This window comes from Chiloscyllium punctatum, chromosome 25 (assembly GCF_047496795.1).
Source record: "Chiloscyllium punctatum isolate Juve2018m chromosome 25, sChiPun1.3, whole genome shotgun sequence".
NCBI classification, from domain to species: Eukaryota; Metazoa; Chordata; class Chondrichthyes; order Orectolobiformes; family Hemiscylliidae; genus Chiloscyllium; species Chiloscyllium punctatum.
In genome coordinates this window covers 35,411,585-35,433,704 of record NC_092763.1, presented here as the reverse complement: position 1 = coordinate 35,433,704, position 22,120 = coordinate 35,411,585, and the positions used below count along the sequence as shown (strand labels likewise).

The 22,120-nt window shown below is 39.5% G+C and overlaps 1 protein-coding gene and 1 long non-coding RNA gene across 2 annotated transcripts in view; one reads left to right on the top strand and one right to left on the bottom strand.

Moving 5' to 3' along the window:
• siah2l (seven in absentia homolog 2 (Drosophila)-like) overlaps positions 1-9,325 on the bottom strand; it is a 56,914-nt gene extending 47,589 nt beyond the window's left edge. Inside the window, exon 1 of the mRNA XM_072595029.1 lies at positions 8,659-9,325. Coding sequence (XP_072451130.1) covers positions 8,659-9,102 — 444 coding nt within the window. The 5' untranslated portion in view covers positions 9,103-9,325. The remainder of the gene's footprint in view (positions 1-8,658) is intronic.
• Positions 9,326-9,630: 305 nt separating this feature from the next.
• Positions 9,631-21,753, top strand: LOC140495656 (uncharacterized). The gene is made up of 4 exons (XR_011964066.1): positions 9,631-9,702; positions 10,008-10,045; positions 18,322-18,476; positions 21,604-21,753. It is a non-coding gene; the product is annotated as an uncharacterized lncRNA (long non-coding RNA).
• The last annotated feature ends 367 nt before the right edge of the window (positions 21,754-22,120 follow it).

The following is a 22,120-nucleotide window of genomic DNA, read 5'->3' as shown; positions in this document are numbered from 1 at the left end:
TTCTGATAATTAGCAATGGGCAAGCATACAAGCTAATGATTTCAAGAAAAACAGATCTGAATCTAAATTCTGAATTATTAAAAGGTCAATCTCTATACAGAGATCCTGTTAGCTTGCTAATTTTCTACACAATTTTTAATCAACTTGTGGAAATATAAATTTCCAAGTCCACCTTTAAAATGGAAACACCCAACAGAAACTCAACAAATTGAATTATACTATCCAACTACTGACGGTGCCAATAATATGTGTCGCTTCTCCATCACATGCATTCTCAAAATATCGACTCAAGCTTCAATCTGAATTTCAAATAAACAGTGGCCACAAACTGTACTGAATTGTTAGTGATGTGTTTTATTCTATTATTTTCAATACTCTTCCATAGGATTTGATTATTAAGACTGTTTAACCATATGGCTACCTACCTATTTTGCGAACCCTTAAAAAAAAGCTTGCTCTGACCCAGCTTGTACCCTTACCATTTTAATAGTTAACTCGAACTGTTTCACAGATTGATTTTTTTCTTCAGGACTTCTATTAATTGCTAAAATTTGATAGGTTAGTAGCTTATAACAGCCCATGGCCTGACTTCAACATATAGTCCATCATCCTTGGAGCTAAGTCAGTGAGAATTATACTTTCATATGGCACAGAAGTACACCATAAAAGCAGAAAGGAGATGAAGAAACAATCAGAAAAAAATCCAAAGAGGAATCTCAGGGACCTTTATGTCATACATAAGATGGTCAAGCAGTTTCTGTGCACGTGGAATGTTTTTTTTGGGGGGGGGGGGGCCGGGTCATAAATGAAACAAAAATCAACAGATGAACAAAGGCAAGTTTTTGTACAACAAAGTACTTGGATACCTATGCTACACTCAGCGAAATGTTGGGATAAGAATATGGTGACCTAGAAGTCTGGATAAGCAGTCTAGTTGAGAAACCACCACCTCAGAAAAATAACACTTGCTTTATGAAAGACAAACAAAGATGATCCTGCAGTTGAGAAGGAGAAAAGGACGGCTGTGTTAATAACCAAACAGGATGCTTGAAAGATCTCCCGTCTGTCTAAAACAGAAGCATGGATCGAACAACAGGGAGATGCCAAGTTTGGCATAGCTGGAGTAGATTGGACTTAGTGGATAATTCTCCAGCCTCTGGGCCAGAAGGTCGTGAAGAACATGGTTGCTGATACAAGCAGGTCAGTATGTACCAATGCCAGCCCCCAGTTCAGATAAATGAAAAGATTAATGGCAGGAAAGGGCATCCAGCTGTGAAATTATGTGCCAAATACAAAAAAGGATGGCATGAAGGAATGATCAACAAACAAATGGGATTTGTGAGATACATCTTGACTGCATTAGTTAATGCAAAATAACTGCTCTTTACTTCAGTGTATTAGTTGCATGTTATGTTTGGTCTAAGTCGATTCACAGATCGTTACAAAGAGGCTTTGAAAGTGTGAAATTCTGTCCATCAGTGCTTTCTGTCTGCTGCTGGGAAAATACACCTTTTTATGAAAAAAAGTTATTACTGTCCACAGGGATCACAGCAGCAGCCAAAGTCAAAAAAGTAAGACAAATAAAAGTGAAATACCGGCAGTGCTGAAAATCTGAAATAAAAACAAAGTATAGAGAAGTTCAGCAAATTTGGTAACATCTTTGCACCAAGAAACAGTTACCAATGAGTCCAGTTTTATTATAACTGAAAGGAGTTGGAAAATTATAGCGATTCTCTAATACTGAATGATGTGCCAGAAAAGGACTTGGTTTTTGTTTTGCTCTATACTCCCACCTCAATGAATTTCAGATACTACATGATGCGGAACTTTTCTTTCACCGCCAGTACCTCCATGTCCATTTCTTTGGGCAGGAGTCCTCTCGCACCCATCTTCATTACTCCCCTCTCCACCTGGACTCCTGCTTTCAAGCCTTTGAGTTGCACTTTATGTCTTCAAGAACTGCCAATGTTACACCAACTGCCTGAATTTCTGTGGTCACCTCACCCACTCTAATATTAGATTCCCTACAGTGTTGAAACAGGCCCTTCGGCCCAAAAGTCCGCACCGACCCTCTGAAGAGTAACCCACCCAGACCCATTTCCCTATGACTAATGCACCTAACGTTATAGACAATTTAACATGGCCGATTTACCTGATCTGCACATCTTTGGACTGTGGGAGGAAACCAAAGCACCCAGAGGAAACACACGCAGACACAGAGAGAATGTGCAAACTCCACACAGACAGTCGCCCAAGGCTAGAATCAAACCTGGGACCCTGGTGCTGTGAGGAAGCAGTGCTAACCACTGAGTCACCGTGCTCTCTCTCTCTCTCTGAACTGCTGCACGTTCTCTCGAGTCTAAGCCTGACTTTGTTATCAAACTCGGTCCAGACTGTTGTCTGGTATGCTGACCATTACCTTACAGGTAATTCTCAAATACTGTACTTCCTCTGATCTTCCCTGCATCTTCAGCCCACTTCAGAACACCAAATGGTTATTTCTATGACTGTCACTGGCCCCAATTCCCACCTCATAATCCCTCAACATCTCTCAGCTCTTGACTGTCTCCATTGCAAAATCCAAAAAGGACTGGTCTGGCAAACACATCATTTCAATCTGTTCTGGCCCCACGTGAACTTATTTCTCCCAAACGTGATTCAAATTTCAAGCCCCATGTCCCTAGTCCCATTCAGTCTCTTTCCATTTACATTTGTGATTCTTCTGACACTTTACATGGGTTAAATCCATCTTCCTCCTCTCATCCAGATTTGGAATGTCCCATTAATTTTGCTTCCAATTTCCATCTTTCTCACCTTCACCTGGTCCATCTCCAACTCTTCCCTTCCTTGACATCATTGTTTCCATTTCTGGAGATTGCCTATCCACTAATATGCACCACAAACTCACCAAGTCCTACTGTTACCTTGGCTAATTACTCTCAAGCTATTTCTGGCAAGGATTCCATTCCATTTACTCAGTTTCCCCATCTTTGTCATATCAGTTCCAATGATGCCACCTTTCAATGGGGTACCTATGGTATGTCCTCCTCTTTATTCAAGTGTGAATTACCCCTCAGCATGGTCAACAGGACACTCCACCATGTTTGACATCTCTCATGCTGCTCTCTCACTCCTTCACCTCTCCCAAAATAATAGGCTTTCACGTCATTTTCCAGTCCACAGTTTCTGCATTCATCTTGCACCATTTTTGCCACCTCCAGCCATCAAATAAAAATGAATCTTCGCCTTCCCTTCACTGTCAGCATCCTGCAGGAATCATTCCCTCCAAAGACACCACTCTTCCATCACTCCTAACACCCCCTAATAGCCGCATGTTATCTGCCGATGCAATTGCAGAGGTTATATCTGCCCATTCATGTCTTCACCATCCAAGACCCAAAATACACCTTCCAAGTGAAGCAGCTTTTTACTCGTACTTCTTTCAATCTAGTGTACTGCATTTGCTGCTGTATTTGTGTTTTCTTTCTACAGGCGATAACCCGACTTTCTAGTTGCTTGTCATTTCAATAACCACCTTGATCATATGCTAACATTTCCATTCTTGGCTAGCTACAGCATTCCAACAAAGCTCAATATTACCTTGAGGCACAACAACTCATTTTCCACTAAGGCATTTTACAGCCTCAATAACTCAAAATTAGAGTTCCACACCTTCAGAGTGTAACCTCTGTACTCCAATTCTGTTACATCTTTTCTTTCACCCCCACAACTCATGTCTTGTTGGTTTTCACTCTCATCACGGTGGACTTATTTTCTCCTTTTCATAGTTAACACATGGAACTACTCTACATACCTATCACTCCCTGACCATTGTCATCTCTGTTATTGTTATTTTGAGCACGATCACCATCTGTCACATTTGTTCTTTCTTTCCCTCTGTCACTAGTATAAAAAGAGTTTCCAACTCCTTCCAGTTCTGAAAAGTCTCAACCTGGGCTCGAAATGTTAACTTTGCTTCTCCCTCCACAGATGTTCCCAGATCTGCAGTTTCATCAGTATGCTCTGTTGAGGAAAAGCCAGGGTAACAATACCAAACCTTAATTGAGGTTGGAATTAAAATGATGCAAAATTAGACACCAATCCCATCATTAAGAATTGGGAAATTATGGGGAAATCAGTTGAACAACAGAGTCAAGAAAATTGTGACAATCAAAAATGCATCCAAATAACATGGTCAAATGCAAATTGCAGACTAACAGAAGCAATGGTTCCACTACATATATTCTCCTAAGAGCAATCCCACGTCCCAGCGCTCTGTCCAGTTTTGTATTTCAGTTTCAAAAATATTATCTATTTTCCTCACAATTTATGTTATAAAACTCTACCTTCACCATTTTTAATGACAAAGCAATTTAGGATGTAACAACTTTCTGCATTAGATGTCTCATGTGTTGTCTCCCCCATCACAATGAAGACATTAAAGCAATCGCCACAAACTACATCCCCATAGCATTGATAATTTTTTTAATAACGAAGTACCTAAAATTGTATGCTCTACTCTAACAAATGTTCAACATTTATATACCCAGTACATACTTTCATAATTTGCACATCCTGGAGCCTCCAATTTGTAAAATCCAACATTTGTTGACCTTTAAAATGATTTTATCTACTTGCACTTACACGCTCACAGACATAGCTCCTAAGTCTCTGTATTAATCATATCCTTTGGTTTTGCTGTTGAGTGCACGCTCCCATCCTTTGTTCTTCCACAAAATGCAATACCACACGTGCTCACATTAAATTGCCATTTGTCATCCTTAAAAGCCCTCCTCTATTTATCTAAACTTCTTAATTACACATTAGTAAACTTTTAAAAACCACGCTCCCTAAGCTCAAATCACTTGCACAGATCAAGAACAAGCATGGATTCAGCTGACTTCCATCGTACACTACTTCCAACTCTCAGAACCATGTAATATCCAAATACTATAAACCAACTTTTGATCCATGCTGCTACATTTCCTCATATATGGGACTGAACTTTTTGCAGAAGTCTTGACACATTAACAAATGCCTTCTGAACATCCATTTACACTACAACCGTAATTGTTTTTTTTAAACCAAACAACTCAATAAAAATCTCAACATGAGCAAATCTATATTGCTTTCCATTACATTTTTAAATATTCACTAACTTTATCTTGAATGTAGATTCTAAGAATTTGCTCCCAGTTTCATATCACAATTTGTATATCCAATATAAAAAAAACTAACCAACGCCCACATGACTTTCAAACTCTATGCCAACAGGATATTTAAGCTTATCCATCTTTTGTTCTGTTGATTACTTCCATTTTTTGAAAAAAAGTTGTCTCTAACAATTGTCCCATATACTGCTCAAAGACTTCTCATTTCTACTGTCAGTTATAAAAACAAGCACAAAATGTTTAATATTTTAATACACTTTCATTCTTCACAAATAAATCTCTTTCATCTTTCACTTTTTCTGTTCTCTATTTTGGACATGTTTATTGAAGTTCTCATCAGATTGTCATTTTGAAGCTCTCATATTAGCATTATCTGCAAGAACTGAATATTTTCTTATCTCACATTTCTCATCCACATTATACTTTGTATATTTCTTATGATTATTTGTTTGCCATAAGTTGATCGCATTGCTGTTTGCATCACTACTTATCTACAAAACTCAATTCTTGAATATTGCCAATTTTCACTTCACTGGAATATTCACAGAATCCAAGAGTACAAAAGAGACCCTTTTAGCCCATTGAGTCTGTACCATCAAAAATACACTACTACCAACAATAATCCCATAATCTTGAATGTGATGGGACTTCGGGTATTCAACCAAATAAATTTTAAAAGTTGAGGTTACATGGCTCGACTCCCCTCCCATGCAGTATATTCCAGAATCTCACCACTCTCTGGGTGCATACCTTTTCCTCAAATTCTGTCTGAAGCTCCTGGCTTTCAATTTAAAATTATGAATTCCTTGTTGCTGACCATCTTATAGAGTGGTGTTTAGAACTGCAGACATACTGCAGCTCTAGCCTAATCAAATTCCTGTACAGCTCCAATATCGCCTTGTTACTAAAATGTATGCCTCGATTGATAAAGGCTAGTGCCCCAATGGCTTCTTAAATATCATATTAACCTATGGACAAGGATCCCAATACCATGTTGTCTGAATTTCCTAGTAGTCTGCTACTCTGAGTACTCCTTGACTTATTCTTTTTTCCAAAGTGCATCACCTCACATTTATCATGGTTAAATTCCATCTGGCAATGATCTGCCCAATCTGTTTATATCTTTCTGCAACCTAACACCTTCTTCTTCATTGTCAATCACCTAGTCAATTTGTGCGTCATCTGCAAGCTTACTTATCATTCCCCCAACATTTTCATCTACATCATTTATCAATATCACAAATATTAAGAGACCCAGCACTGATCTGTGTGGTACGCCACTGCACAATGGGCTTCAGTCACACAAACAGACTTCTACCACCACTCTGTCCCATGCCACTGAGCCAATTTTGGATCCAATTTGGCAAGTTATCTTTGACTCCCCATAAGCTATTACCTTCTTTATCAGTTTCCCAGATGAGACCTTGTCAAAGGCCTTGCTGAAAACCATAAACTATTATTTTACATTCTATCCAATTACTGCTGTCCTAATTTTGTTTACCAACTTTCTTATTGAGTTAATTTGGGCCACATTCCTTTTTCAGTCAAGAGGGCTCAGTTTTTACTTAGTAATTTTTTTTCTGAAATTGTTCTCCTACAATCATCATTCTCCCTACTTTGGTCCCTTGAAATCAAGTGAACTTGAAACATGCTGAGCTAAGCAGAAACCAAAAGCCATTTGGGAAAGTATTCCCCAATTGCATTGTCATTATTCCAGTCTCTCTTAGGATAGATTAAAATCGTCCACTGTTGTCCATTTATTCTTTGATCTCCCTAAACTATTTGTAGTTTGCCCTCATTTTCACTTTGGTGTTTTTTAAAAAATGCAAACTAACATGTAAAATGTATATTCCTGTGCTTAACTCTATTCATAAGCAGATTTCATCCCTCACACTTTCCTTACTTTCTAGTACACTCATAGCATTCTTTAATAACAATCCAATCTCAACCTCTATTTCCAGTACTATTAGAGCAAACAATACTCAGTTCACATACAATGAGACTATGCTTGGGAAATGTCATTCTTGCAAGATGTTTTGTAGAGCAAGGGAAAGAGTTATAGTCATAGAGATGTACAGCACGGAAACAGGAGATATCCCAACCTAATCTAGTCCCACCTGCCAGCACCCAGCCCATATCCCTCCAAACCCTTCCTATTCATATACCCATCCAAATGCCTTTTAAATGTTGCAATTGTACCAGCCTCCACCACTTCCTCTGGCAGCTCATTCCATACACGTACCACCCTCTGCATGAAAAAGTTGCCCCTTAGGTCTCTTTTATATCTTTCCCCTCTCACCCTAAACCTATGCCCTCTAGTTCTGGACTCCCCAACCCCAGGGAAAAGACTTGGTCTATTTATCCTATCCATGCCCCTCATAATTTCATAAACCTCTATAACGTCACCCCTCAGCCTCCGACGCTCCAGGGAAAACAGCCCCAGCCTGTTCAGTCTCTCCCTATAACTCGAATCCTCCAACCCTGGAAACATCCTTGTAAGTCTTTTCTGAACCGTTTCAAGTTTCACAACATCTTTCCGATAGGAAGGAGACCAGAATTGCACACAATATTCCAACAGTGGCCTGACCACTGTCCTGTACAGCCGCAACATGACCTCCCAACATGTACTCAATGCTCTGACCAATAAAGGAAAGCATACCAAACACCTTCTTCACTATCCTATCTACCTGCGACTCCACTTTCAAGGAGCTATGAACCTGCCCTCCAGGTTCAGCAAGACACCCTAGGACCTTACCATTAAGTGTATAAGTTGAGGATTTGCTTTCCCAAAATGCAGCACCTCACATTTATCTGAATTAAACTCCATCTGACTGATTGAGGAAAGTTGGGAAGCCAAGTCAAACAAAATGAGAAAACTTACTCCATGTGATGCAAAGACACTGATGCAGATCAACAAGTCAACTCAATTCCTGGGAGACACAACAGCCTGGATTGGGAACACTAGTTGAAAATTTAGATCAGCAAGACATGAGTAACAAATTAATAATAAAACAGCAAACGGCATAAACCAAGAAATGTACAGTGGAATCAGGGTAAGTGGGACAAAAGTAACAATAACAATAAGCATGCATATCACACGTTGCGACAAAGGTTTAGACATTGATAATAATAAATTTAGTGCAGTTGCAATATCCTAATAAAGTCACAACACCTATGAAATCACTGTCAAAATCCAGCTGCAAGTTAATTCTGGGACAATCATTAGATCCAAGACAGTCAATATAACTGATTAAATATAATTAACTCTAAACTCTCAATACATTAAAGTTGCAACTTAAGCACTACATATAAAATTGTTAAGTATTCACAGCTGGCTAGAAAGTACAGCATAAAAACATTTAGGGGTATTAGCAAGTGATAGGATCCTCCAAAAACACACCTGATGCAAGGCAGCGTGCAGTGCCTAACTTTAACACAACTCGATTTGAAAGTTGCCGGATGTTTCTCTACGCTTTCATGGACTCACCTTACATGGGAAAGGGATAGTGGAAGCCACTTTCTCCATGGCCAAGTTTCTGATGCTGGGGGTGAGAGGGCCCCTGCAAGTCGGGCAGCAGGAAAGTTTCTGCCGGCACTGGTTGCATACCAGGTGTCCGGCCTGGCACTGCAGGATGGGCGGCAACACATAATCAAAACACACCGGGCACTCGAAGAGGGAAGTGAGTTCGGGCTGAGGCGGGCTGGATCCTCCCGCCGCTGCTGCCGCTGCCGCCGCCGCTGCTGCCGCCGCCACGGCCGCTGCTGCTATGGCTGGATTGCCGCTCCCTCCTCCTCCTCCTCCAGCACCACCACCTCCTCCACCTCCTGCTCCTGCTCCTGCTCCTGCTCCAGCCGCTGCCGCCGCCACAGCCGCCGCCGCCGCCGTGTGTTTGCCCGCTTTCCCGCCGCCGGCTGACGATGGTCGGCTCATGGCTAACGACACTCCAGCCGACAATGCATTCAAGAGAGCGGCGAGATCGAATCACTCTCAAAAACACAAGAACAAATCCAAAACAAAAATCCCCTTTCTTAAACAGCGCTGCAGGTCACACAGCCTCGTCCTTTCCTTGTTATTAACGCCATTATTATTATTATTTCTGAAGGCAGCGTCCCATCTCACGGTCGTGCGTCAACATGGCGACGGCGACTCACCGTGCAACCGAAACCGGAGGGGGCGGGGCACGGCCCCCCTCTGTTACTACAACCAATCAAAATCACTCTCGCTGAACAACAGTGTCTCTGAGTGGCTCGGAATGGTGAAGGGGTGGGCGGCGACGTTTGGAACGGCCCGCCGCGCACAGCCCTCTGGGGGTTGTAGTTCATGAGGCGCAATTTGCTTTTCATTGGCTCCGGGGCCCGACATGAAAGGACTCCAACTCACAGAGTGCATGATGTAAGCGTTGCAACCGCCCCACGTTTTCGACATTGTTGTTATGTGCGATTCTTTGACCCTTTTCTCATTGAAGTGACGGTTGAGGGACTTTGTGCTGCAGTGTAGTGTTCCCTGTTTTAAGTCCCACCTGCTCCAGAGGTGTGACATAATAACTCTAAACAAGTCATGTGTAATATCCATCACATGAAGTGACGGATGATTAGGTGTTGCTGAATTTTAAGATAACATATCTTTTGTGGAATAACGATTATAGTATAAAATAATGTAATGATTAAAACTTAAAACTAATTTATTTGGCTAATAGTGTTTAAAAGTCAAAGGATCCTATTATTGTAGTAAATAAACTCCGCACGTAGACAAAACGTATATGTGAATGTCAGTCATTGGCACAGTTTCAGTCATTTTTTTATTGCCAGTATTTTCTGTTACTTTTTTCCCAACAGTATTGGAGTTTATCCGTGTAAATAATCAGTCATTTGGGGTAAGACTGCAATTTTGTTAATCAGATCTGTGTGGACCCTTGCCTCTTGATTGTGTATGAACATGAGAGTCAAAGACTATTTTTAAACGAGTTAATGGTTTTTGAGATTAGATCGCTATTTCAGAAATAAGACACTACCAATTAACTGCTTAAACTGCAGTCTTTAAAAAAATCTTCAAAGGAATTTTCTTGCTTATGTCTAGAGAGAATCTTCATGTTTATTTAATTTGAAATAGTTTGTAGCTGTGTTGTATAAGACAAATGTTGTCCAATGTTTGGCTTTGTTGGAACATTCTGAGAAATCTTGTAGGTTGGAATAAAGGTGTGATGAGTTTTACTAATCCTTTTTAAAGAACGCTACACTGAAATTGCTGGCATTGATTGACACACTCAATGGCCTCTTCTCTAATACATTTCCTATATTTTCAACTGTTATAAAGTAATACAGGAGTTCAGTTTATTTGTGTGTGACACCATAATTTTGAAATTTTCAATGTGTTTTTATATCCTCCTTGGCCTCTCTAGCCCTACCATCCTTCAAGATTGTTTTTTCAGTGCTGGCCACCATGTCTTCAGCTGTTAAAGTGTTGAACTCTGTAATTCCCTGCCAATATTTCTTTGCATCTCTACCTGTGTGCTCACTTTTAAGAAGCTCCAAATTACCTTCTTTGCTGATTTCATATCTTTCCACTTGGTTCAATACTAATCTTTTATTTGATAGCACTTGTGAAGCACATTGGAATGTTTTATTAAGTTAAAAAGCAGTATATAAATACCACAGCAACCACAACTTGTAGATATTCTCCTAATATCACACTAAGGCTGTTTACTGTGTCTTTTCTGCTGAAACGGATTTGAATAAAGGGAGCCCTGGGATCCCACAGCACTGGGGACTGGGCTGTTGAATCAGATAATCTTCACTATTAGAACTTGTTAGAATAGACTCATCCTCTGGCTGATATGCTGCTATGTATTAATCATTTCAACCAAAATAGTGACTGAAGTTAACAATAATGATATTGACATTGACATTGATCCATCTCACAGCTCCAGTCAATTTCAAATTCATTATTTCTACTGTAGATCAAGCAGCAGAGACGCTTCACAGTCTCAGGCTGCTACTCTATTGGGACACAACTGGTGGTTTCAATGACTACTTTTGATGTACTGCTTTGACACTTGGAGAAAAGATGGATCTTGATCTTTCTACTGTTTAACACAGAGTCCCAAGGGATTCATCTCTAGGAACCAGTCTTCATATTGAACATCTTGGCCTCAGCAACAATTATTTCAATTCAGTTACAGAAAATATTTACTTTTTTTTTGGAATATACCCTTCAATATCTGCATTAACACTTGGTTTCACGTACCTCTCTCAGCGGTTGGTTATTAATACTGATTTCATTACATCTACCTCTGACCTCAAATCCAGTGTTACCCAATATTATTCTGTACTTTCCAGGCAACGTAAAGCATTCGTTCCTTAATCTAGCATTTCTTTATTTGCTTGCATGATTTGTGTCACTGGCTGGGCTGATGAAGGGCTTATGCCCAAAATGTGGATTCTCCTGCTCCTCGGTTGCTGCCTGACCTGCTGTGCTTTTCCAGCACCACACTTTTCGACTCAACATTTATTGCTCGTTCCTAATTGCCATGGATAAGGTGATGATGAGCTACCTTCTTGAACTGTTGCAGTCCTTAAGGTGTAAGAATGCCTACAGTGCTGTTAGGGAAGGAGTTCCAGGATTTTTACCCAGTGAAACTGAATAGTGATATAGTTCAAGATGGTGTGTGGCTTGGAGGAGAACTTGAAGGCTGTGGTGTTCTTATGTATCTGCTGCCATTGTCCTTCCAGGTGGTAGGGGTCATGGGTTTGGAAGATACTGTTGAAAGAGACTGGGTGAGTTTTTGCAGTGTGTCTTCTAAACACTGCTCCCAGTGGTTTAAAGAGGATATTGAAGGTGGCAGATATGATGCCAATCAAACCGACTGCTTTGTTCTGGGTGGTATCAAGCTGCTTGGGTGTTGAACTCATCAGGGCCAGTGGACAGTGCTTTATCACATTCCTGCCTTATATCTTGAGGATGATGGACAAGCTTTCAGGAGTCAGAAGGCGAATTACTCACTACAGAATTCCCAGCCTCTGACTTCTTGTAGCCACAATATTTATATGGCTGGTTCAGTTTAGTTTGTGGTCAATGGTAATTTTGAGGATGTTGACACTGGAGAACTCAGTGGTAATAATGCCATCAAATGTCAATGGGAGATGGTTAGATTCTGTCTTATTGGACATGATAATTAGCTGGCAGTTGTGTGACATAAATGTTATTTGCCATTTTATCAGTTCTATGTAGAATGTTGTCCAGGTTTGCTGAAGTTGAGCACCCCCTTATCAGGAAATTATCCACGTTGTCCTTAACATTTTCAGTCTCTGCTTTTGCCACATTTTTGAGGAAGGAACTTCCAAAGGTGTACAAAACTCTGAGAGAAAAGGAATCATCGATCTCTGTGTCAAATAGGAAACCTTTTTAGTTTTAAATAATGACTCCTAATTCTAGATTCTTCCACAGCAGGAAACATCCACTCCCCATCTACCCTATCAGGACCACACAGGATCTTATATGTTCCAATCAGGTCACTTCTTGCTCTTCTAAACTCCAACAGAAACAAGCTTAGCCTGTCTGAACTTTCCTCATAAGGTAACCCATCTATTACTGGTATTAATCTAGAGAACTTTCTTTGAATGCTTCTGATGCATTTACATTCTTCCTCGAGTAAGGACACCAGCACTGTAAACAGTACTCCATATGTAGTCTCGTCAAAGCCCTGTAAAACTGAAGCATAACTTTCCTAATTTTGTATTCAGTTCCTCCCACACTGAATGATAATATTCCATTGACTTTCCTTATTAATTGCTGTATCTGCATACTAAACTTATGCAATTCACACACTAGGATACCTAGATCTTTCTGCCTCTCATAGCTCTGCAATCTCTCACCATTCCTTTTTATTCCTGCAAAACGTACAATTTCACAATTTCTCATTTGACAGATTTTTACAGACTCACAACTTATCTGCCTTGTTTTACCCTTCTTACATTCACCACAATTTGTCCTACCAATTTTTTGACATCAACAAATTTAGCAACCTTCATCCAAGTCATTTATATAAACTAAAAAAATGTTGCAGCCCCAGCACCGATCTCTGTGACACACCACTCATTATATCTAGCCAACTAGAAAAAGACCCATTTATGCCTTCTCTGTTTCCTGTCAGCCAGCCAAGCTTTTATCCATGGCAATATGTATTCCATTGCTTCAAATATTCCTCAGGCAAGGACTCCTGAGTCGTTATGATTCCAAACAGTGTTATAGTCCCAGCTGTTGTTATTACTGGTCAAGTCAGACCACAGACTGAAATCTGGCATGATGGAACTATATTTATTCGTTTTTATTTAACAAGGTTTTTTTTACTGAAACACAAACACACAATGCTGCAGATTTGGTTTTAACAATAAAACAGAAGTTCATGATACAAAAGAAAAAACTAAAATACAATAAACCAAGTTATTTACCACAATTTCAAAGATTTCAAAACTCACAGCAAAAGTACAATCCCATCTACTCAATCACCATCACTTTACAATCCTCAGGCCAGAGAAAGTTCACTTCTCCATCACATCTATAATTCACAGTCTTGAGAGTTTGTTTTGCTTCTTCCTTGATTAAACACACACCTGAGCTTAGAAGTTCTCATTTTCAACTTTGAATAACGCCTTCATGGTTCTAACCAAACATTTATCTTCTAGAAGTCTCAAACTAAAATGCTTACACCAAAACTACCTTCCCTTACCATGTCTCCTAAAATACTGGTAGGTTAATCATTAAACACCCATACACACAGATCAAAATTCACAAGCCACTAAGCAAAATCAAACTCTAAAATACATGAAATTATAATATATATAAGTCACAGATCTTAAATCACAACAGAATAACCTCAGATGTTAATGCTCCTGGGCAAGGAAGGCTGAACTGGTTACCCTTTTTACTTAAGTCCCTCTTTTGGTTGGTCACAACAAAGTTAATTTAAACAGGATTTCTTCCCTCGTGAGTTCCTCTTCCCAATTCAAATATATTTATGCTTTGCTACTAAATTTAAGAAAATATAATAAAGTGTGACACACATACATACATTAAAAATGTAAATTGAATGGAAAGGCAATAATTAAAGAGATTTGCAAATCAGTTTCTGGTTTCCATTAAAAGTAGATGGTGAAACATTGCGGTTAGTAAGTTGGACAATCCTGGTCATGCTGACCTTGGTAATGAAGCAGCTGATTTGAGGATTCTTGGATTTGCAAGTTAGTTGACAGGTTTTTGTCTTTTCTCATTTTCAAGTGATGTTACTGGCATCCAGCATTGAAAGCATGAGAGAATCTCATCTACAGCAGCACAAGAGTATCTAATGTCTGACCCTCACATCACACTAGCTCATTAATATACACTGACCAAGAGTTGCAGCTGGTGTTTAACCCTTTTAATTCTATATCCCTGGAAGAATAGTCCACTACTGTTCACCCTGCTGACACACGATTGTGCAGTGATGCACAGGTAGAATCATATCATCAAGTTCGCTGATGACACGACTATAGTGGGTCTCATCAGGAGGAACAAGGAGTTGGCATGGAGAGAGGAAGTGCAGTGGTTAACAGACTGGTACAGAGCTAACAACCAACCCTCTTTGAATGTAGATAAAATGAAAGAGATAGTTGTTAACCTCAGGAGGGCATGGAGTAACCACTCTCTGCTGTATTTCGATGGCTTCCCTGTAGAAAACATGAAGAGCACCAAATTGCTTGGCATCCACCTTGGTGGAGAATCTCACCTGTACCCTCAACACCAGCTCCATAACCAAGAAAGCCCAGCAGCCTCTCTACTTTCTGCATATACTAAGGAAAGCACACCTCCCACCCACCATCCTCACCACATTTTACAGAGGGCTCATTGAGAGTACCCTGAGCTGCTGCATCACTGCCTCATTCGGGAATTGCACTGTCTTGGATCATAAGACCCTACAATGGATAGTGAGGACAGCTGAGAAGATCATTGGGGTCTCTCTCCCTTCCATTGCAGACATTTACACTACACACTGCATCTGAAAGGCTAAGAGCATTGTAAAAGACCCCACATACCCCTCACTCAAACTCTTCTCCCTCCTGCCATCTGGCAAACGATACTGGAGCCATTTGATCTCTCATGGCCTTACTGTGCAACAGAACATATTCAACAGATACCCCCAAGTTATCAGGCTCCTTAATCCAGCATGGTCCATCTGAAATTCTTTACAAGACTTCAAATTGCTTCTAGAACAATGTCTATGAATTATCATTCTTTTATTACACTGTAATTTGTGTGTTTTGCACTTCTTATGCTTGTTATACTGCCCTTTGTATGATTGTGTAATTTGTGCTGTCCATGTAACACCTTGGTCCTGGAGAAATGCTGTCTAGTTTTTTTACACTATCAGTTGTATATGGTAGAAATAACAAATAAAATCTACTCTCTCTCTCTCAATAACATAGAAGCATGTCTATAGTCCGGGACCTATTGCACAATAATAGATGAAGTCCATCAGGATTCAGTAACTTGTCATCCTGCAGCTCAAACAGATTGCTCAGTGCAGCTTTCCTGGTGATTGTAATTTTCTTGACTTCCACCCTGTCTTTCATTTCCTGGCATAAAGCTATTTCTATGATGTTACTTATATCCTCTCTGGTGGAGACCATCACAAAATATTATTCAATTAATTTACATCTTGTTATTGTCCATTCCCCAGTTTGACTGAATGCTTCCTTCTTTGATTCTTTTTTTCAAAAAAATTTCTAGAAGCTCTTGCTATCTGTTTTTATATCTCTAACTAGCTTTCAGTCATACTGTATTTTTTTCTTCCTTATTAACCTTTCAATCATTCTTTACTGTCCTTGATATTCTGATCAATTCTTGGCTGGTCAACATCTTTGCAAAATTAGATGCTTTTTCTTTGAGTTTGATACTATCTTTAGCTTTTTTAGTTAACCATGGATAGTGGGTCTGCTCCCTGGAAGTTTTCTTTCTCATTTGCGTATATCTATTGTGTATATTCTAAAATAGCCCCTGAAACATCCACCATTAGAATCCAATGACCCATCCCTTAGTCTAATATCCTCATCCTCAATGATAAAAGTGGCCAGCACATCAGTGTAAGGATAAAGTTAAAGCATTTGCAGCAATCTTCAGCCAGAAGTGCGGAGTCGATGATCCATCTCAGCCTCTTCCAGAGGTCCCCAACATAACAGATACCAATCTTCAGACAATTTGATTCACTCCATGTGACATAAAGAAACGGTTGGAGACACTGAATAAAAGCTGATGGGGTAGCATTAGAGTAAATGGAAAATTGGCCAGATGTCAGGAAACAGCAAGTATGCATAAATATGTTCTTGTTTGATTGGCAGGATGTGACAAGTGAAGTCCTGCAGAGATTTGTGCTGGAACCATTTTACAATTAACATCAATAACTCAGATGAGGGAGGCTTTTTAAATTCACAGATGACACCAAGATAGGTAGGCTAATGTGTAGTGAAGAGTTTATCAAGAAGTTGTGGATCGATATAGATAAGTTAAGTGAATGCAAATAAAAAAAACTGGTATAAGATGGGAAGCAGTGAAGTTATTCATTTGGTAGGGAGAATAAAAAAACAGAGTATTACATAAACAAAGAACAACTACAGAATTCTTAGGTGCAGGGGGATTTAGATATTTTAATGCATGAGTCACAAAATGTTTGTATTCAGGTACGGCATATAATCAAGAACTCAAGAGAAATGCTCTCCTTTACTATGAGAGGAATTGAACAAAAATGTAATGATGTTATGCTTCTGTTATACAGAATATTCGTGAGACCACATTTTGAATACTGTGTGCAGTTTTGGTCTCCTTATTGAAGGAAGATTGTAAATACATTGGAGCTTGTTTAAGGGAGATTTACTGGATTGAGACCTAGAATGAGCAGGTTGTTTTATGAGGATAGGTTGGGCAGGCTGAGCTTGATTGCCTGAAGTTTACAAGAATGTGGCCTGACTTGATTAAAGTATGTAAGTTGCTGAATAACCTTCATAAGATGGATGTGAAACAGGTGTTTCCTGTTGTAGATGAGTCCAAAACAAAAGGGTATGATTTAAAAATTAGGGGTCATTCTTTAAGGATAGAGAGGGGACAATTTCTTTTCTCTCAGCGCGTTGTGCAACTTTGGAATCTTTGCCTCAGAAGGCAGTAGAGGCAAGATGATTGAATATTTTTAAGTCAGAGGTGGGTAGATTCTTGTTAGACAGCGGAATCAGTTGGGGTAGATTGACGCACTACACAATCAGCCCCAATCTTATTGAAAGGTACAGCAGGCTAGTGGGATTGAATGGTCTACTTCTGCTCCTATTTGTGTTTGGATTTATCATTAATCCCATCATGTTGCATACGATCAGGTCTAGTAGACCTTGTCTTCAGTTGGCTCCAGAATGATCTGTTCTGGACAATTTCTCAAAAACATTCTATGAGCTCCTGATCTTGACCATCTTTGTCCAACCAATTTTTCAGTCTATATATGTAGATTTAAATCACCAGCAATTATCTTGTTACCTTTCTGACAAGCTGCCATTATTTCTTCCATTATACTTTTACCTACTGTTTGGTTACTGTAATGACCATCTCTGCTATCTCCCACTTTTTCTAACTCTGCTACAGCACCCATCTCTCACTAGGACTCAGGATCTGCCACTCTCATATTGCATGCAAATTCTTCCATTAATCACTCTCACCACCTCCAACTCACCAGTTTACTAACTCTGCATGTCCTCTCGCTTCCTAATTTCCCACGAGCAACATTTTACTACCTTTCTCCCACTTGCACCAACACTAACAGTTGTGCCAGTCATTTTCATCTCACTCAGACCCTCCCTTTGTCTCATTCCAGGAGAAAACACCCCACAAGTGGTTATAGAGAGTCAAGGTGGGTGGTAGGGTGCCTGACATTTGTCTCCATAACCCCTGTAATAGAAAATCCTTATCTTAGTTGGAGAGGACTATGACTACTCATGGTGATGCCTCCATGTCCCACCAACCACATAAGATCTTTTTCAAGAACTGAACTTCTCTTCCATTACTGCTGCTGTGAATATATTTTTAAAATGCACAGATTTCCACTCCTATTTCACAATTCATTCCCTCTCTTGTCTTCTGCAGGCAGCAGCAGCATCCATAACACCTCTCCACTGAACACTCAAGACCTCAGCATCATCTCCTGCATAAGCTATGCTGAAGAAGCCACAGATTCCTCAGAGGAAGCAGCAGCAAGGCTGCCTCCTGCACCCTCCACCAGCTCAGGTGCTGACGCCTTGGTGAGTACTTCAGCTAGACTAGAGTCTGGAGCACATTCTGATGAGCACACCACATTTCCACAGCTGGTTGAGGAAGAAATTTGCAAGTTCACTGGCATCCAGAGAATTGCCAGGCATGAGTCACTTGCTTAGGAGAGGACACTATGATGTTGACCATTAATAATTTCAGCCAATACAGAAATGGACACAGAAATGATGGACATGTTTGTTTGAGGTACGTGGGAAACTGAATTGAAGGTTGGTGGAGTCTACCAAACACTGTGTACTGTACTGCCTCCAATCCGTGAGGATCTAGCTGCATCCTTGAACAGATTGGTGGTTGTCAATGGGAGCTTAAAAATATGTTGCTGGAAAAGCGCAGCAGGTCAGGCAGCATCAAAGGAGCAAGAGTAACGACGTTTCGGGCATAAGCCAAAACGTTGATTCTCCTGCTCCTTTGATGCTGCCTGACCTGCTGCGCTTTTCCAGCAACACATTTTTAGGCTCTGATCTCCAGCATCTGCAGTCCTCACTTTCTCCTGGTTGTCAATGGAACCCAAGTCCAGCACACTCTGTCTGCAGGATACACTCACAGACTTGCACTCCATCGCTCTAACCATTAGTACTCAGCTGCAATGGGAAAGTGACAAGGGGACTGGATGATGCCAGAGACACCTAGTCAGAGGAGGAATCACATCCAGACCCTCCCCTAAGTTTTTTCTCAGAACATTCCAGATGTGGCTGGTCCCACCACTTCAACCCTGTGGGATTTCAAGTTAAAAAGGTGTGTCCTCTGGGCAGGACACACTCCAGACATCTGGGCCCCTTAGCCACAAATGACCCCAGGCAATATTACAGTGGTGCTGGAGAATCACAGCAGGTCAGGCCACATCCAAGGAGCAGGAAAAATCGACGTTTTGGGCAAAAGCCCTGCCCGAAATGTGATTTGATTTCCTGCTCCTCGGATGCTGCCTGACCTGCTGTGCTTTTCTAGCACCACTTTAATCTTGATTCTGATCTCCAGCATTTGCAGCACCCACTTCCGCCACAAATTACCCCGAGGTCACCCACCCAAGCTCTAAAGGCCAACGGGCTCCACTCTAAGATACACACTCTCCACAAAAGCTGTGAACACCAGGACTGCACCTAGGTGTGATAGGAGCAAAACAGAAAGATAAAACTCTCTGAGGGCAAATAGTTAGCATGAGTGAAATGTCACTGTAAAAACCTAATCACATTTGTAAATATTTGTTCACTTTTTATCATCAGCTCTATGAGCTGATGTCACTTTTGCTTCAGCTATTAAGAATGAAGCACTGGTCTTGCTTTGTGCCACACCCCACTGAACTATAGCTTTCCTTTCCAAAGCACCTAAAATAATATGCAACTTTGACATGATTGGAGCATCAGATGTTAGAACCTTAAGTTTTTATTAAATAACAGGAAAAACATAAAGATCAAATCATTAAACTGCATTTTCAGTTAGGATTATACAATGATCGCTTGTGACAGCAACATCAAAACATTTACAGTCAGTGAAAGATGACTTTATACAACTCAGTATCATTGAATAAGGTTCTTTTCAAAGTCCTGCCTGTATTTCTTTAGTTGTTGTGTTTCGAAGGTGCTGTTCCATTTGAAGAACAATCTCATTTTCTTACTCAGTAGATTTCTGCAGCTCCTACAAATCCTCATCATCCAGCACATAACTTCACTGTGCACTTTAGATGCCTGGAGCAAGGAATTCAAGAATTAAGTAGTGTCCTCAGCAACAAACTACCATGATCTAACTAGCCTCCAGATGTAAAGGGACCATCCCATGGTCCTTGTTGGCCCCAGTGGAATTTGACTGTAAGCCTTATCAGCAGTTAGCTTCACTGGCTTTAGTGAAGATTCAAAGTTGTTGACTGAAGTTTGCTAGTTTTCTCAGCATTCATTTGTAACTAAAATAAATTGAAGATATCATGTCCTATAATACTTGCAATATATATATAGTCACATCATATGTGAAGAGATTTGTTACAGTATTGTGAACATATAATAATTATAGATAAAATTGGTAACAAATTGAGTAACCTTTTGTACAAAAATAATCTGTTAGTCACGTGACCATACTAATGTATTTAACTAAAGCTTAAAGCTGCACACTAAAAATAGTATTAAGCCATGTTCCTCAGCTATGTTAAATATTAGCATGTGATAAAATAAATAAATACTTAATTTTCTGATTGCTTACACACATCCATCAATTTAACATGAATTTTTTTAAACAAGGAGTTTTTAAATAGCAATTAATAAAGGTATAGTAAGAATGCATTAGGGGCAAAAAAAATGTTTACTAAATGTAGAGTTGATTCTTCCTGGCTTAATGAGTAATCCAGTAAATGTTAGTATAATATGAAGAACCTTGAGAGCGGAACAGGTCTCCATTCATACAGCGCTGCCCTTAGGACCAGCACAAGACCTCTGGCTTCTTTCAATATCACATTAAGAGAGACTAAGTACCCTACAACTTACTGCCAAGTGCAGTATGTTATTTCCTTTATAACATTAATGCATTTCCTGTGCAATTACTGGAGGAAACTTTTGGCAGGTAACCTTTTTTTAAGAGGAGAGGTATGTGAAAGTAGAATGTTTCCAAGTTTGAAACATGAATGGTATTGACTGGTAAAAATTTTCCAGACTTTTCAAAAAGTGACAGAAGCTTTGTACTGTGGATACATTTAAAGGCTGACGCTTTTATACTCAAGAATTTTAATGTAATGGTAATTGTAATAATTATATTATTGTTTACATTTAAATAAAACAAAGTGTCAAGTCAAGCAAAGAGTAATGAAAATTTCTGTCATTAACACTTCATTTGACACTGAATATGGACAATGCTATGAAATAACTCTACAGAATGACAGTTTCTGAAGTCTGTTCCAAGGGAGTGATTGAGTTCCAATCTGGTGATTGAGATGATATTAATAAATCATTCAATCTTTCATTATGCTGCATCTTAATTCTTAACTTGTTGCAGCTTTTGTCACATAATTCATGTTGTATTAAAAAAAATTAAAGGTAATGTAATTTCAATGGAAACAAAAGATTTTATTTGAGCAACAACTTATTTAAAGTTACATGACTTCTTGGTTTTCTTACTTAGGTCTGGATTTTTCCTGCACAAGGAATGGACCCTAGACGCTCCTAGAGACAGAGACTGTTATTGAAATCATAGCTAAATTCCACTATTAATCACGGAGTAATCAAGTTGAGTTGTGAAGCTTAACTTGATTATTTGATGGGTCTTATTTTGATTGCTACATACAATAAAGTTTAAATCATTGTTTCAGTACTTGATTATCTGTGAGATTTCTTAATAAATAGCTAAATTAAAGGTAACCAGTGGTGATTTACCCCCAACAACTTAAGCAATTGATTGTGAACTAAGGTCGTAGACTTCCAAATGACGATAAGAGCAATTTGTGATTTTGTTTACATTTTAACTTAATATAAGTTACCTGTACTCACTTTTTCAGTATACAGACCTTCTGCTTTATTTCTGTAGTCAATGAATTCTGTACAGATTTTTTTTGTGTTAATTTTCTATCATAAATTAACAGTGGATGTATAGCAAAACACCGGTACTTTCTATGCCAATACTGACACTGTGGCAAAAATCA